Source organism: Cardiocondyla obscurior, linkage group LG01, assembly GCF_019399895.1.
Source record: "Cardiocondyla obscurior isolate alpha-2009 linkage group LG01, Cobs3.1, whole genome shotgun sequence".
Lineage (NCBI taxonomy): Eukaryota > Metazoa > Arthropoda > Insecta > Hymenoptera > Formicidae > Cardiocondyla > Cardiocondyla obscurior.
In genome coordinates this window covers 9,958,724-9,976,472 of record NC_091864.1, presented here as the reverse complement: position 1 = coordinate 9,976,472, position 17,749 = coordinate 9,958,724, and the positions used below count along the sequence as shown (strand labels likewise).

Here is a 17,749-nt window from a genome sequence, read left to right as displayed (position 1 = left end):
CATTAGAATAGAACAAAAATAAAATGGACGCTTAGACAATGGTATGTAAGCATAACGCGACCGGCGAACGGTCGTAACAACGTATTCAAATTTAAATGATGCACCTACAGCGACGAAATTGTCGCGAGATTAAATCCTCCACGATTGTCGTAATCAGATTCAGGTAATAAACTCTCTATCTATAAATCCCCCGCGCGTTGTCTCTTTCCACATAGTGTTTCTCTTCGCCTCGCGTTTGTATCTAACACACAATTTCGTTGTTCGTGACGCTGCGTGCCCGTCCTCATATATTCCTCCCTCCTCAGAACAATTACTGCACATTTTAATTAAAAATTCTATTAATTCGCCGCGGTTTCATACGAACGACCGCCGCGGAACAAACGACGCCGTTCCGAAGTATTAAAAGATAGTTTTAAGGCCGCAGAACCGTTTCCGTGTAATTCCCGTAAGGCAGGATCCCCGCGTAGCTGCGCTCCGCGGAAAACGCTCTCTCATTTTCTTTTTAATTTCTCCGACTCTTTAACAAAGTGCTAATTCCGCGGGGATCTGAAGCAATGAACGGGAAGTTGTCAGAGTTTCGACCAATTGCGTTCGTGAATGCGAAAGTGCAACGGCGCGGAAAACTTCGTAGTCCATCGTTGCCGGGGAAAATTTTTCTCTAAGCGGGATTAGGCGCGCCAATAGTAATTTCCACCAAAAGCTGCGTAGCACGACGACTCGCCGCGAGCAGCGGTGAATAAATCTGGCTGTCACGTTTGAGAATATCGGTCCAGAAGTGAAAAATTTACGATGCGCGGCGCGGCGCAATGAAATTACATGCACGGCCGAACGAATATCCTTACCGTGAAATATAGCTTAATTAGCAATTAGCTTGCAAAGTGCATCCGTAACAAAATATGGTCACATCTGAATATCCAATTTAGGTATTGATGTATGGGACCGTCAAAGCGTCGACGTAATGTAGATATGAATAATAATTAATCGCCACGCCGGAGAACTATACCGAAACTTAATGCATCTCATTACTGCAGATACCCGCGCGTCACGCCGCCAAAGAAACGTCCGCCCGCCGTGGGGTGTGTACACGCCGGCAAACGTTTGTGTATACGTGTGTATAAGTACGATGTCACCCGGTTCGGGATTTGTAAAGGGGAACATCCTGGCGGCGCACTTAGCACGGATAACGGCGCTGTAAGATCCCGGGGTAGAGAACGGCGTAAAGTTTGAGCTTAAAACACAATTTAGCGACAGCGTGTCTTCTATATCCACGGCGGAATAGGTAAGATAGTTTGCGGAAACAGGTGGAGCGAGGAAACTCGTTCGGCATCCTTTTCCGTCTTGAGAATTTTTACCTCGAGAAAAATGTCCTCCGGAGAACAATCTTGCTCATCGGTGCATAGCAATTAACAGGCACTTACGCTTCGCGCAAGCATAGACTCGTTTTTTATTTATACGTCTTAAGTAGTTAACTTAAATTTAATAATTTTGAAATCGCAAGATATGCCTCGTATTTGCAAAATTTATCCCTTTTTTTTTAAATATTTTTCTTATTGGAGCCCTACGTTGCTTCACATATAGAAAATGATATCGGGGATTAGATTAGAATTTTAATTAAACATTAACTTGATGAATTGATTATGTACACGTCGAGTACTATTAAAGCGTGTTAAATTAACCTTCTATTCATAATCGCCAACGGAAAATAATTGCGATTGTTTATACTTTGTATAAAAAAAGCTTTAAAATAATATTTTCTGCTGCACACAAGTACTATATTATAAATGACCATATAGCGTATCAAATCGCTTTATCGTTTACGAGTCAAAACATTTAATAATATGGCCAGATTGTATCTATACAAATAAATTTATTTAAATAATAAAATAAAATAGGTTATAATTACGTGATATATTCGGATAGTGTTTTTGGCAGATCAAACTTACTGTGTTTTCACTTACACAAAGTTGCAGTCGAAATTAAGATAGATGAGAGTTATGACGAAAGTTTGGCTAAATGATATGAGATTGTGTGTGAATCTAATTCATCGAATTGCCAGGCATTACAATAACTTTAGACATAACTATTCAAAATCTTGTCTCGTTAAATTAGATCGCAATTACATTAAAAAGTCGCTAAAAAAGATACATATATATATATATATATATATATATATATATTTCATTATTATTGTAGCTTCCCTACTTGTTAATAAATTATATAAAATTGAGATTCAGATAAAACTTGGCGATAACGTAGAATACGAGGCCGGGGAAATTATTTTTCTGGTATCGAAATGTTATTAAAAGCAGAAAGCTCTGGGAGGCCGCCCGTCACGCTTCACAATTTGTAAAAGTCCGTTAACGTACGTCAACATGCGCGAATTGAACTTCGCATGTGTGCTCGCGCGCGGGGCACGTCTACGTTTTAATTTCCTCGATCGCGAATGAACTTTCGAGCGGCGTGTATTTTAGGCATCCATTGTTTGGCTTACCGTCATTGGCGGAAGGGCACCTGCGCGCATTGCGCACCGTGCGATGAGCCAGCAGCCACCCGCGCGCGACCGAGGGAAATCCGAACGTCCAACGAAAATCGATTTAACGGGTGGGCGAGGGGGAGGCCGCGATACCGGTAATTTGTGACACGCGATCTCGCACCGAATGAAAACTTGATGCCGTCACGTGGATCTGGCTGGCGCCACGCAGACGTTCCGGTTATTTCATCGAGTTCTCCACGGTTTTCATATGTGCCGCGTACCTTTACCACTTTCCTCTATTTTTATGCCCCATCTTCACCCCCTCGGCGAATCAAAGTCTTATATGTATATGCCTTCGCGCTGGTAACCTTATATTAAAGATTGGCCACAATATCGTGCATACTGCTTTTTAAATAATTTACCAAAATTATTATTAAAATTTAGAGAAATGAATAATGTCGATATCAATGCAGGCGAAGCAAATTACGTAATTTTGATTAAAAAAGAAATCGATACATTAGCCATTTAAATGTACGATCAATTAAATCGAAGCCCGTCGACACTTTATTCGCGACCCGTGTTGTTAAGTCATTACATATTTAGAGTAAAACTGATAAGGAGCCGCACAAGGATGTTCAATATCAACGAGACACGGTTTTACACATTAGGCTGTCGCGAGTAACGAGTTACTATAGGTGTGTACGACGCGTTACACGAGCGCATATGTATTGCGGCCGACAGTCGCATGCTTGCACAAAGGATCCCATTAGACGGTACGAGCACGCAGATCCTGCCCTTTGAACATACGCAAATCAGTGACAAGTCGCGTACGAACAGGCACTCGAGAAACGGACTACTGCGGGTACATCAAGGCTCTAGGCATGTCCAACGTTCCTGTTCGCCATCCTCCTCCGGGAAACGCTCGTCTTGCGCTTCGGGAGAAACGGGCAACGGTGACACGGTGAAAATGGGTTTTCGATCGCTTTGCCAAGAGAGCACGTGGCGATCTCGTAAGAACGAAGATTCCGGAGGAGATCTGCGTGAATAATCGGACGAGTTTAATTGGCGAATAATGGGGATCGTGATAACCTCGCCGGACTACCTTACTTCGACACGTCCGGTTCGAAGAACACGTCGACCTTCATTTACGTTACAAAGTTTTCTTTCTCTGAAACTCCGATTCGCGATTAACCATGTCGAATAAATACGCGAAATAGGCGGTATTATTTTCCTCGCGGACGATTTTCATCATTTCTGATAAATTTGACTCGATGGACGAAATGTACGATTTTATTCGAAAGGGGTAACAATGATCAATTAAGCGTACTCGAAGGAATTTCTCAATTGTGTCATAAGCAAGTAACTGTAATATTAATTATCCGCGCGGGCCAGCATAAAAGCGTCGCGAATTCAGATTTGGGGCTGAATAAATGTCGCATTTATGGCAGTGTTTGGCAATTAACTGCAGTAGTTGTGCGCGAGAATGGTCGCTTTCCGCGTAGCAATAATATCCAGCTATTCACAAATAAGTCGCTTACGTATTCCGTTTGCGAAATATGTTTAATTAAGATGCATGTTACTTTATAAAAAGATACATGACATTTCTCTTGTAATGTAATTGAAATTTAATTAAGGGATAACGATATACAATACCATTTAATGTAATTTCCGTTAAAACGACTATTTCAGGAGACGTTTCTATTACTTCGGGAAATAATTTTACTATAAAAATATAAGTACAAAATTTTTTTAAAATTAATTTCGTATTTTTCAAATAATGGATATTATCGCATATAAAATATTTGACAAATCGATTATGTAGTACGATACATATTAAGACTTAAAACGTACTCTCCTCCCCGGATAAAAATAGTTTTCTTTCGCGATAAATTGAAATCCGGCGGGTATCGTCTGTTAATGCAATGTCGCATAATATCCGAACGAAATTAGACTTTAAGGACGAGAACGGCACTCTTGCAAGCCCAGAAATCTCGTTTCAAGAAAAAGTGGACGGTCTGTGACAGTGGAAAATGGGATTTCGATCGTTCGCGGGACACCAAGCTGCCGCTGAAGAACGAGCTGTGGCCAGCTGCGGTGGATCGTAAAGTAGAACGGGTAGACCAATCAGAATGGGAGACGAAGACAAAGACTTTCTTCCCCCTCCCCCGTGTAATATTAAGCCAGGATATTAAACGTCCACAACGTTGAGGCGTTTCCGGTTGGACTTGTTCTTTTTTTTTTTTTTTTTTTTTTTTTTCTTCTGAAGAAATAAAGGAAAGGTACACACCAAGACACAAAGCTGCCGTAGAATTTAGAGCGACCGCGCTTCGTGACGTAAACCCTTGCGGTACGACAACGCGGTGAGAGGCCATCTCGCGCAAAACGGCATGCGTAATCCTTAGAAAAAAGACTTGGCGGTGCAATTCCTCATCTCCAGATACGAGGTAACGGATTTTAACGACTGCTTTCGCGTTAACCGGATGGTGTAAAAAATATTGTCCACTGCCACGGTATAAAAAAGTAACTGTCAACGCTTCGCCTGCACGCGATTACTCCGGAACTTTACTGTCCCAAGGAGAAAAGAGAGAGGAGCGTGAAAACGCGAAAAAAATCGGCCACACGAAACGTTCGTGAATAAACTTTTGGAATCCTCTGCTAACGACTGCGATGCTTCGCGAGACTTTCAGTAGCGCGCGCGTCTCGATTCCCAAACGACAGAGAGCCGGCAGTCACGGATGGCAATTTTATACACACACATATATATATGTATATATATACATATATATACATATATATATATATATATATATATATATATATATGTATGTCTGTATGTATATACACACACGCGTATGTATAGAAGTATACGTATGTACGTATTCTACGGCACGTACGGCCAGGGATATCGCGGAGGATTAAATGGGGCGAGGATATCGTGAAGCCGGTCGGGCGAGATCGAAGAAAACGCCGGCTGCGATTATTTGTGAGAGACACCGTTCAGACTCGAGTGCCACATACGTTCGCAGAGGAAGAAATAAGAAAATGCGAGCGGGGGCGTTTCGGGAGATAGCCGGGCGAGTTTCATGACGATAATCAAATAGCACGGCGAAGAGGAGGCGATGGCCAAAATATATGGGGCATCGGCAGCGAGGTAGAAAGGGAACCGTTGATGTCGTAAAGTCGTGTGCGCGGCCGCACAAAATGCACAAAAGTTAGGAGCGAAAACGATTCAAGGAGCACCAAAGAGATGCAAGTGACTCCAAGAATGCGATAGTTCGTTTAATACGTGCGGGTCGAACGACGCACATATGCACGCGCGTTTAAATCTTTTGGACAATTACGTTTTTAAGAAGCTGATCGAAGAGAAAGCTCTATTTTTTATAGTATTTTTCATTATCCGCGCTCTTGACACGAGGGAAAATGTTCCGCGCGCTGGTTACCGTGTAATCCGTCTTGCTTCGTTAACCAAAACCGTTCGCCCGTGTTGTCGTTAAAGACAGAAAACGGGACGTGATCGATCGCGGTGACGGCGCTCGGTGCAAGTCTCGGCATCGGCGGACCTCCGTTGATTTTCAGAATTACGGGCACTAATTTATTGCCCGCGAAAGAAACGAGTTGCATCGGCGGTTAATTGCGAGTACGCGACAATAGATTGTCATGTCAAACGTGTAATTCACGTTGTAGCCGCGAATGTTTTGTTAACCAGCTGACAATAATTCCGAACACAACGGTCATCTGTATTCTCCGCAACGCGACTCGATAGTTTCAAACGCATCTCGAATGAATTAATTTGTAGTTTACAAAGGATAACCTCATGTAAATAAATTAAGCTTTCAAGCGCTGTGGATTAATTATGTTCAATTACTTTCTGTCTATCAATGATTTTTTTGGTTTTTTTTTTTTTTTAAAGTTATATTGATGCGATTTGTTCATTTCGAAATGTATTATTGTAGCTGACAGTTTATTAAGCAGACACGTTTTTTTAAATTGCAATTATTTATCTCGAGTCGCCGTAATTTCGTCAAAATATCGCTGAAACATATTCATAAACTTAAAAGAGAAAAAAGTACGAAAGTGGTCTATCGTAAAGGGATACGGTTCCTTTAGGATAACTCGTTCATATAGTTTGAGATAATCACCAAAGTTAGAGATAATCCAACTTGAATGAGAGAGACTTTATACGAGCCACCTTATTCGGCCATCTCTCCGGATTATCATTTATTTCTGCCTCTCAATAATAATCTGCATGGAAAAGTATTTAAGAATAACGGAAAGATACTGCCATACTAAAAATAAAATTATTTCTAATATAAATTTAAAAAGAAAAAGAAACAAGAAGAAAAATAAGACTGAACAAGCGATCAAAGAAAATTGAAAAACCCATCTCATTACCTACTGCCGCCGATATTTTCCGTCACGCCGACGAGCACGTGATTAACAGCGGTGAAATATGATCGCGCCGGAAATCCACAGACAAGTGGAACAAAAATAAAGCAGGTGCGGGACCATTCGCGAGCGGCCGGGGTGATAATCTGTAACGAAGTAGCCTGATACGGACGGCACGCGGCGCGAGTATAACGATTGCTCGGAGCATGAGTGTAGCTAGGGGAAAAGTTGCGGCGGCACGCGGATAGACTAATTAATTGGGGTTAAATAACTGACTGTAAAATACTTGGCGTGTCAGGCTCGCGCGCGCGCACAGCGAGAATCAGGAATGAGTTGGCAGTAGCTGAGAGTTCGGCTCGAGTCGGGTGAGCGACCACGGAGGGCAAGTAGGTACCTTTAATGAGGTTGATAATGGGTAGTTATATAGTCCACCCTCGTTCTCCCCCTCCCCCTCCCCTCCACCGCCCGTCTCGGCCCAATAGCTCGCCCAACCGTTTGCTCACCTTTCTTCCCGCCGTTACTCATTGATTTCGCGGCGCAGCGGGGTTAATCGGGCCACGAGAATTTCGTATTTCAGCGGGTTTTCGGCCTTTACTCGAGTTTAAACACTTGCCTGGGAAGAGTGCCGTTAATTGGATACTTCGGTTCCACCTCCGCTTGTCCGCCGACACGCTGGAGAACTGCACCCTCACCGGCGGCGAGCGATTCGACGTTACGGTTTCTAAGGGTGCGATAGCGATTCTAATCGTGCGCCGCGATCGTGAGCGGAGTCGTTCCGTGCTCGAGATAATCTTTGATTCCGCTGAACTGTCATTCGAAATCCTACCCGGGGAGGGGAAAGTGACAATAGAACTGGGTCGAGTATCCCTCGGTGGAGGGCGAGCGGTATGGCTCCGTTAAATAATCGTTGTGTTTGGATGAGCAATTATATCGACGCTATTGCTGGCGACCCACTTGTAAAAACATCCCTCGCGCGTCTGACTTTCTTAAGATGCGACAGGCGCGCTCGTCCGCCGGTCTAGAGCGCGTTAGGAATGAATAATCGAGTTTTCTTCGTCCGCATGCCTTCCCTGCCGCGCAAAGGGTGTAATGCGCCGTGAGTAAAGCGCGCGCGAAACGCACATCGCGGAAAACGCGTAAACAGCAGCGGATGCTGCGAAATATCGAGGAAAACAAGTGTCTTGCCTAGCCCTTTCTCTCGCTGTCTAACTAGCACGAATAAATTCATTTGCAAACGGAACTATGGGCCACGCGGGGCCATTAGGATCCGAGCGAGTTGTCAAACCGGTCGTAACCCGGGTACAGAGGCGAACCCGTCACTCGGAATCGACGCAGCGGCTCGGGCAAGTTCCAGCTTGTGCTCGAGCAACAACAATTTGGGAATAACTCGCCGGCGACGAGGATACAGTCGAAGTCCACTCGGGCGTGAATGCGCGGCGCGGCGTCGTGAAACTTGTTCGCGACTCGATCATCCCTCACGGCCTGCATTCGGGACACACAATGTTGACATGCACAACGGGACACGGACGAATTTTTGTATTGACACTAAAAGAACCGTAAAGACACGCGCTGGTTGCACGAACGCTGTTCCATCGCTCGAAAAATCCAGCTTTGCCAGGGGGTGAGAAAAAATAAAAAATAAAAAAAAAGAAAAAAATTGAACGATCCGGATCGCGATTGCGCGCGCTTTCGAGAGCGCTATCGCGATCACGCGGCCGTCTCGGTCGGCGGCCGAGCGCGCGTGTGGATCTTTCATAACTCGGTTTTGTGATTTATTGCGACCTCGGTGATTTTTCATCGAGCAGCCTACGAAATAAAGTGATTGATTGCGCGCGAGAAGGAGCGATGGCGAGTGCAGCCGGGCGCGCGCGTTTGCGAGAGAGAAAGAGAAAGGGAGAGGGAACGAGGAGAGATATATTTGTCAAGATCTCTCTCTGGGTAGATCGTTAATTTACGATTGTTAATTCGCGAAAGAGTTACCGCGCTGCGGGAACACGAAGACGAGTTCAGTTCGGACAGGCGATAAATTTGTATGATATACGACACAGTTATTAATGCTTTGTTAATCAGCGCGGTGAGAATTACAGTCGGCTTCACTGTTAATAAGTTCATAAAGCGGAGAAAAATACAGCTGCATTATCGACGATTTTTTTGCATATATCATTCCTTTCCGCGATGAATGATACAATAGACAAATTACGAGGCAATATTATATTGTAGGCCGGCGATGAAATGCCGCAATGATAAATATCATCTTTTTTTTTTCTTTCGACGAACGTCGTTAGCGTTGATCTACGATACATCATCGCTAATTAGCCATGAAACTTTTGCAACGCACAAGTGCTTAGCGTGATCTAAAGAGTATGAAGAATTACATATATCTGACTCAGAACACGACATTGAAAAAATGATTAAGGGAAAGATACGAGGGGGAAAAAAAAATCTGCAACATTAAGCTCGCGAGCAATCAGATTGCAGTTAATGTCCGCAATATATCTGTTCTATTCGCGAAAGGAAAATCGAGAACTCGCACATCAGCATCAAAGCCATTGATTTTTAATTGATTTTAAATGGCGAATTTTGTCATCTTGTCACACATTTATATAAAACATCTCGATACTTATATTTCTATTTAATGAATCTTAAATAAAGGTATGGATTATTTAAATTTAAGTCGAATTTAAAATACACGGAAAAAGATATTATCGAGACTTTATGAAATATATTTCTTTTAATTAATAAAATCCGTTATTCAATGTAGACATTTTTACTACAAAAAATATTTAACAGACGTGGTTTATATAAAATAATTTGAAATTTTATATATTACATATTCTTGATAAATCTATAGCATAACGAGAGCATATACCGGACCGATTAGGGTTAATAAGCATATTAAAAGTATATTGCAGGTGCGTGTAGTATATGCGTGCACAAAATAGCCAATAAGAAATATGATATACGAAGCTGATAGAAGGATGCACGTTTATTTGTGTGGCCGAATATTGTTACAAACATCGTTATGAGGATAAAACCAGTGATCACGATAACAGGCATTCGTAAAGGTCGCGAAACCGTAAAATTGAATTAAAATCGATGACAACGTTTGCTTCGCCAGATTCCCAATAACGTTACCGTTAACACGTTGCGCATTTTTTTTTTTTTTTTCGTCTGTTCAATGAAATGATCCAATTTTTGCCGTGTTCCGGCCTCCGACGCATCAGTCGATTGTAGGGGACGTGCAGCCCTACGCGTGCAATGGTCGCTTGCGTGACAATTAGGAGACAAACACGGGGGAGCCAATGGAAGGGAAGTGCGTGCAATCCATTTCATCATTGTCAAAAAGCACGCTTTCGCGTCGCTAACACGATCCGCCAGCGCGAGGAAGTTAAAAGGTCGTTAGGTGAATTCGCAGTAGCGAGCTCAAAATGCCGCCATAATTTACGCGGCCGTGTCCCACTCGACCCCGCCGTGAGATCGTATCACCTCGCAGGTGTCTAGCCTGCATTCTCACGAAGGGACATGCACATGCGAGCACGGAAACACTGTTTAACAATTCCATTCTTGCCGCGAGAAAACGTTTCGCTTAACCCCCCGTCGGTTCTCCGTGAAGCTAACTCCCGCGCGAGTTTATGAAGGAAAGTGAGTCTTCAATTCTCTCGCGCATACCGCGCTGTTTATACCCACCTAGTTAATTTCCGTCCCACAAGTCACGCGTGAAGGAGAAATTCCTTTTCAAAATTGATTCTTTATATTCGAACCTCGGGTGAGACTGAAAAGTACCGTTAAATAAAAATTTTCTAATTATCAATTTTTAATTAAAAAAAAAATACTATTATTACACGTGAGAACGTCGCTTTCTTTATTTTTAATTTATATTTATATGATTGAGAAAACGATAAATCCCGTGAACCAATCTTATGTTATAAATTTGATAACGTCGCTGTTAGGCACACCAGAGGAGCAGGATTTTCTCGGCCAACGGCTTGTTTAAGTCATTAGCTTAGGAGAGTGAGCGCGCTCGTGCACCTACGCCAAGGGCGTGAAAGAAATTAATTTTGCGATAGCACCGAGCTAATTGTGAACTGTACTTTGAAGTCGCCCTCGATATATCACGATGCAGCGAATGCATAAACGTATCGCTGCTCTCTATCCTAATGAGTTTCCTAGGTACTGTATATCTTATCATCGCATTGTCTAGCGTTCTTAGAGTACACGATTACAAAACATTTAAAAAGCCATATTAAAATATTATCGTTCTTAACGCTCAGTTTCATTAATATATTATTTGCAAAGTTGTAGTTATATTTCATAAAAAAAAAAATCTAATATTACGAATTTTGAGGGTGCAAAAGCTGGGCTGTAGATTGAAGATTTAAGTTCACATGTTACTCCATAATTTGAATAAAACTTCATTTAATAATAGCACTAAAATATGATAAGTCGCAAAAGTTAAGCAGCTTCAAAAATAATACCGCGCTCGAGAAGTACGCCACTCAACTTTAATGGCGAACTGGATGAAGATAAAATAATTAAAAGGCTTTATACGCCGAAACTTACTTGTTGAAATTTAAGATAAACTTTTGTAGTCTCTAACAAAAATGCTACTACAGTATACATGTTGTAATATTTGGCCAAGTATTTCCTGACAAACGAAGACACCTCGTGAAACCACAAATCGCGTCACTATTTTATTGACGAGAACACTCGGTGCACATTGCATTCAATCCTGATATTCTACATCTCATAATCGCGAGCGAAAAAGAAAGCGCATTTTAGGATCAAAAATAGAAGAAATATAATGCGAAATTTACTGCCGTCTTTCGAAGGCGCTTCTATCGCAGGCAAATAGCGTTGATGCATTTTGGTGCAGCGGACCGCGTGCGCGTGTCATTATACATTCCTCTTTGCTCATGCCAAAGGTAGATGCATGAGAAATAGCGGTGCGCGAAACGGAAAAACAAAACTGAGAACCGCACACGTAGTGAACGTAGGATGTGCAAAATCGTGCGCGTGTATATGCATCTGTGTGCATGTATTGCGCATATTTATCTAACGTACGCGCGTTCGTATTTCGCTACTACGGAGATTTCAGAGCGCAAGGCACGGAATTGCCAGTTTAATACCGATTCTGCGTGCAAACACACGGGGGTGTGCCGACAGTGGTTTGCTGTTTGCGAATTAGGTGCAATCAAATGCAAAATCACACTGGCAAATATCACACGATTTACCAATCACAGACTCCCGCAATTAATTACTTGGCGTGATATGCTATTAACAAAGACCGTTTCACCGTGCTGAGAACTCTCAGGATACTTTGGAAGACATAGGAATTATACGCACTTCGGGATTGAGTTTCATATTTCAGTCGTCGCGTGATATTTTCATAAAAATTATTCAGTGGCGTGGACGTCATCTCTATGCATGCCATATGTAATGCATTATTATACTTCATATATGAATGTAAGAAAAAAAGAGCAAACAGATATATAATAATTTCCATACGCATTTCATATGCATTTTTAGATTTATCTTTCTGGAAAGTATTATAACAATATTATTTTTCATATTGATGTTTTATAATCAAATCTTTAATATTTTACTTAATTAAGTATCTCAAATTAATCAAAAATAAATTTCACAAAATCTTATAACGTCGCGAATACGATTCACTTAACTGAACAATTTTTGTCATGAAAATATCGAATTCTACATAAATAATTTTTCATTAAGTTATATAACTTTAGTAAAAATAAAATCGGCTTTAGATTTATTAATGAGTCACTGTTCATTAATTTAATGAAAATTGTGTTACGTATTAATAAAAGCAATAGTAATAAAAGAAGACACTTATAGCAGATGTAAACCGCTTCCGGAATGAATAAAATATAACCCGTGCGTCAATCATGTGTCTTCAGCTATCACCTCGAAATAGAAAACGTGCGATAATTGTTCTGCTTACTTGAGTTATGTACTTTACAAATCAAATTGCTCGTTCGGTGAATTGACGTTTCGCCTTTAAGGGTTACTCGTTTCAGTTATTAATTAAGCATTTTCATTACCGAGTTGCTCATTTTAGGGATTACCATAAAATAACAGATCTGCACGATCAATTTAAGCTGTAAATGAAAGTAGTGTAATAAACAGCTAAATATACATAACGCCGCACATTTAATAACGCGATAAGTGTGATCATATAAATGTCTGTACAATCGATCGGATGCGGTCTCTATGAAATCCGGGGTAATTTGTGATTAATTTTGATCACTTCGTTAACGGAAATTGTTTGCTCGTAATAAAAAATTGTATTACAGCTGCATGCAGCAATAGAAAAGAAAATTTAATTTTTTTAATTGTTAAAGTTCTCAATATTTTAACTATATTTTTTTTTGTTATTTATTTTTCTAAATATAAACATTTTTTTTAGAGATATATGATACATATATAAGTTAAATCAAATGTCGAACTTAATTCGGTCAAAACTGAAATACGTATTAAAAAAAAATAAAATAAAAAGACGAGATCGAAACCGTTTTTAAGCATTCGTAGTATTAAGCTCGCGCGAAATATTGCTCGAATAAGATGGAAGAGTTGCGTTAATGCGTAGAATGCATAAAATAGACACTTAAACCTGAACTGTTCGTTTCATTTACGAGCGATAAAATTTTGTCGCGTCATGCGTGAATCAGGGCCGGCAGGAAATTTAAAAAATCGTAAGTCACAATCTCTGGCTGCATGCGCGCGAAGCTTTCATCTTCTCGCTGGGGGCATTTCGGCGTAAGTAGTTGACGTGACGATTAGATTTAAGGGAGCGTGTGTTTATTACGGGGCTATCGAAACGCGACGTGACGCGGTCCGAGATCACGGATTAAAAACTGTCGAGCGGCCCTCTCGTTCGGCCGACGCCGCCCCGAGACTCGCAACTAATGCGGGACTAATTCGGGGCGGTAAGAGGTGGGCAATTAATGGGCGGGCGAGACCAAGTGGATTTACGGAGCCTTCGGCCGACGGCGTGATAATTCGACGTTAAGTCATTAGCCCGCGCGATTACGGCGCGGAGCGCGTATAATGGCGCCGGCGTATTTCACTGGCACCTAATCCCGCTGGCGTACCACGTGCCGACGCGGTGGCGGTGTCACGGTGCCGCCAGGGCCCGGAAATCTCGCGATTACCGTTCCCTTTAAATTTCTGCCGTTTGTCTCGGCCATCGCGAGAGACGTGCGAGTAATCGCGCCCAAGGCGCGAGTAAACCAACCATCGCCGGGCGCGATCTGTGACGGTGTCCCAGCCGACGACTAAAGAACCCATTTCCCAGCCGACCGGCCGAGAAAGAGAGAGTAATTATTATCACGCGAAGGGATAAGGGGGTGCCCGGCTGGACTAACTTCCGCCGTGATAATTTGTATTTGCCACGATGCGCCATGGGGACGAGCGAAAGGGTTGGCGCGCCCGAGAAAGGAGTGGAAAAAGAAGGACCGACGCGCGCGCCGAGAAATGAAACAAAAACGGAGATGGCACGACGCCGATTCTACGCGTTCCCATTTGAATGCACCCACTTCTTCGGGGGGTTACTCCCGTTTACTATTTAGGGCAGATACTAGCTGGCTGGTGTCCGCGATTGCAATCGATGCGGGGAAAACTTTCGGGCGTGCGGGAAACTCCTCGTTCCAATCAGCGATGTTTGACTCGAAAGATCAACGCCGCAGTGAAGAAAATTGAGCGGAGGGCTTCCCGCGGCTGACATGCGTCGCGGTTGCAGACTCGTCGCGGGGGGGACTTTTACGATCGCAACGGCGTATCGCCCTACGATCGCGATCAACGAAGTAACATAAACTCGCTTCGCGATACCGCATTACGATCGTTCCCGCGGGAGATCGGATAGAGCGACTGGCGACAAAGCGACGTGACGCGAAACGATACAGCGGGATAGGTGACTCGATCGCGGGTAATCTCGTTGGCTTAAATTACGGCCGGCTCGTAATCACCTACTGACTTTTATCATCCGCGTAATAAACAAACCGCAATCGTAAAAGCCGATCGTAAAGTTTTCTCAAAGGAAAGATCCAGGAAAGGGAGGAAAAGCAAGAGAGAACACGCGCGGTTAAATACCCAGACCTCGTGCGGAAAAGTCATAAAAACGATGCAACGAGCCACCCTTTTATTTCCATGTCTCGAACGGGGATCTCGATCGCTGATAGCCCTTCGATCACGGGCGATCGTCAACCGCGTATCTTCTCAATTAGGCTAGCCTTGGCTGGGGTGGAGTTTGTCGGAGGGTTAATATAAAGGTAGAAGGGTAAATATAATTGCATAATTGCGCAAGGTGCATAACGCCGTTACGGATCGTGCAGAGCGGTGCAGAGGAAGTGGTGCGTCTGCCGGGAGATGTTCGGTGATTTTGTTTTACCTGATGACGGATCGTTCAGCGCGGATACCCATGTCGCGACGCAGAACACCGGGATCGCGAGAACGGGGAGCATGTTGCTACGTCGGCGACGCGGCTACGTCAACTGAGGAGTATACGCCGGGCGCCGCGACGCTCGGCGTCGCGACGCGGTTCCGCTTTGCCGCCAACCACGCGGGCGCCTGCGTGCTGCCTCGCTCGCAGAACTTACGCGAAAACTCGTCGTTCGTGGTGAGCCCAAGCGAACCAGGAAACGCGGAGATATCACTGTTTACTATCAAGCGCGATTCAAACCCGAGCGACAAAGCGCGAACCCGACGCAATTGCGTTTTACACGCACACGCGCCCGTCGAAGATGAGCCACTGTACATGCAGTCATACATGCAGGAAGTGCAAGAAGCACATAACAATCTTGTTATTATCTCTCTGAGAAAATTGGAAAAATATTGAGATTACTTTGAATTGAAAATATGTCTTCTCTTGAGACAGAGAAAATTGTTAATCGAATGCTTGTGCTTAATATTAAAACTTGCAAATTTGATAAAGATGAGATTTAAAATAAAGTTCTCGACACGATTAATATGCATCGCGTTAATTCTCTTAATTTATTAATAACCGAGAATATTTTATACGAATTTAATTTTGTGTCGTTGACTTTTTTGCATAAAATTTAAGTGTCTTATTTAAAATATTTAACACGTAAATACTTAATTAATATAAACTAAATATTGGATTAAATTTTTTTTACTTGCACGTCCCAAGTTTTTTTTTGTTTTTTTTTTTTCGCAAATCCCAGACAACCTGCCGTTTGATTTTTATTCTATTTTCTGGACAAATAGGCTATTTCTATTAGCTTTGCAGTGGCAATTTCTAATTTTATACGCCCAACAAACAGATCGATTGAGATACGCGTGTTATTAAAGAAATCATTGAACTTCCACAAGTATTGAACCGAATGCAGAACAACGATCGATAAAATACAAAGCAGTTTATCGACGCACTGTTACGGAAAACAATCATTTGTTTTCGCTGCTTCTCGTAACTTTCTGCGCTTCGATGCATCAGCGAATTGTTCACTTTACCACCCGTAGCGCTATACGCATGCAATATTGCTTTTTTTTTTCCTTCATATCCATATAGTTTTTTTTTGTCACCATTTTTGCCGGGCCGATTCGCGATGCACGCTCATGCAGTAAAAATCTCCTCTCGAGGTTTCCATGCGCTCGATCGTGGCAGAAAATTTTTGTTTTTGCATGATTGCGTGCCGCTGCGCGTCTCGATGCACACGATAGCGTTTTATCTGGACAGGAAGCGGATCAACAAGCGCTAAACAGTAAATAAACACCGAAATCGGAAAAGACACCTTGCGGCATAGAAAACGTGGCGATCCTTTTTAACGATTTATACTTTGAAGAATCGCGATGGAAGTGGCTCGCGTGATAATTCATGCCCGCCACGGATACTATTTCGAGCACGCGTGCCACTTGATGGAATCGCACCTCCGGTTCAGCACCATTACGTACAATTGTTTTCGCTTATTACATGCATGCGATTCCCGTAGGCATGTGGTGAACGCGCCGAGGTGCTTCTCCCTCCGCTCCTCGACTGCGGCTTGAGAAAATATTCCGTTCGTGAGCCTAACGAGATTGAAATTTTCAATTTGACGTCGCGCGAGCGCTCGCTTGGAATTTTACCGGTAGCCCTATTTGCGCGTAATAATTTACGCGTGAAACAGATCATTTATGGACGCAAAAAGGTGGAATAATTGAAGAAATAATTGATGCGTTGTGTGTAGAGCGAAATGTGTGCGAGCGTTCGCTTCGAATCCACTGCTTTTATCGTCGTAATTTGAAACGTCTTGATAAGTCCGGGATATCGAGGACTCTTAATGTAAACATCTCCCCGAGCCGTGACACGAATTGCCACTTGTCGACTTGGTATCGTGAAGGATGAGCGGCCAGTCAATTTTTCTGACAAAGACATGCGATAATAAGAGCGCGCGACCGGGCCACTTTGCGTGTCAGTGATTCCACTGTAAAAGCAACTTTACCTTCATGATCTTGGCACCGCGCGCCACGACCTGTGAAACACGCCATGCCATCATTAATGCTTCGTAACATAGCGCATTATTTTATTCCTGCGATCGTACCGCCGACTCGTCACTTCGGAACGAACGGCGAGGCGTAATCTCGAGTTTACAGAGGTGTCTGGTGAAAATATTCTCTTTCGTCAGGTTGATTCGCGCAAACGATTCGCGATCACGGTGGCGTACGTCCGTTTTCACTTATAACGCGCGACGTTCCGAGCGGGAGGTACTGCCGTAACTTGATCACGTCCCGCGGACTGTTGTTTAGAAATGCGAAATAGCTCACGGCATTCCGCGGGGGAGTATAAAAATTTGCGTCATAAATCATTTAAATAGTAATAATCGAAACAATATGCGATTTGGTCGTATCTTTCGCGATAACTGGCCGGGTACGTGCTTG

General features: G+C 42.9%; 1 protein-coding gene across 2 annotated transcripts in view; it reads right to left on the bottom strand.

Annotated features, from left to right (window-relative positions):
- LOC139105558 (neurotrimin) overlaps window positions 1-16,111 on the bottom strand; it is a 74,093-nt gene extending 57,982 nt beyond the window's left edge. For both annotated transcript variants that reach the window (XM_070661742.1, XM_070661752.1), the window contains exon 1: window positions 15,267-16,111. In XM_070661742.1, coding sequence (XP_070517843.1) covers window positions 15,267-15,339 — 73 coding nt within the window. In that variant the 5' untranslated portion in view covers window positions 15,340-16,111. The remainder of the gene's footprint in view (window positions 1-15,266) is intronic.
- Window positions 16,112-17,749: the final 1,638 nt, after the last annotated feature.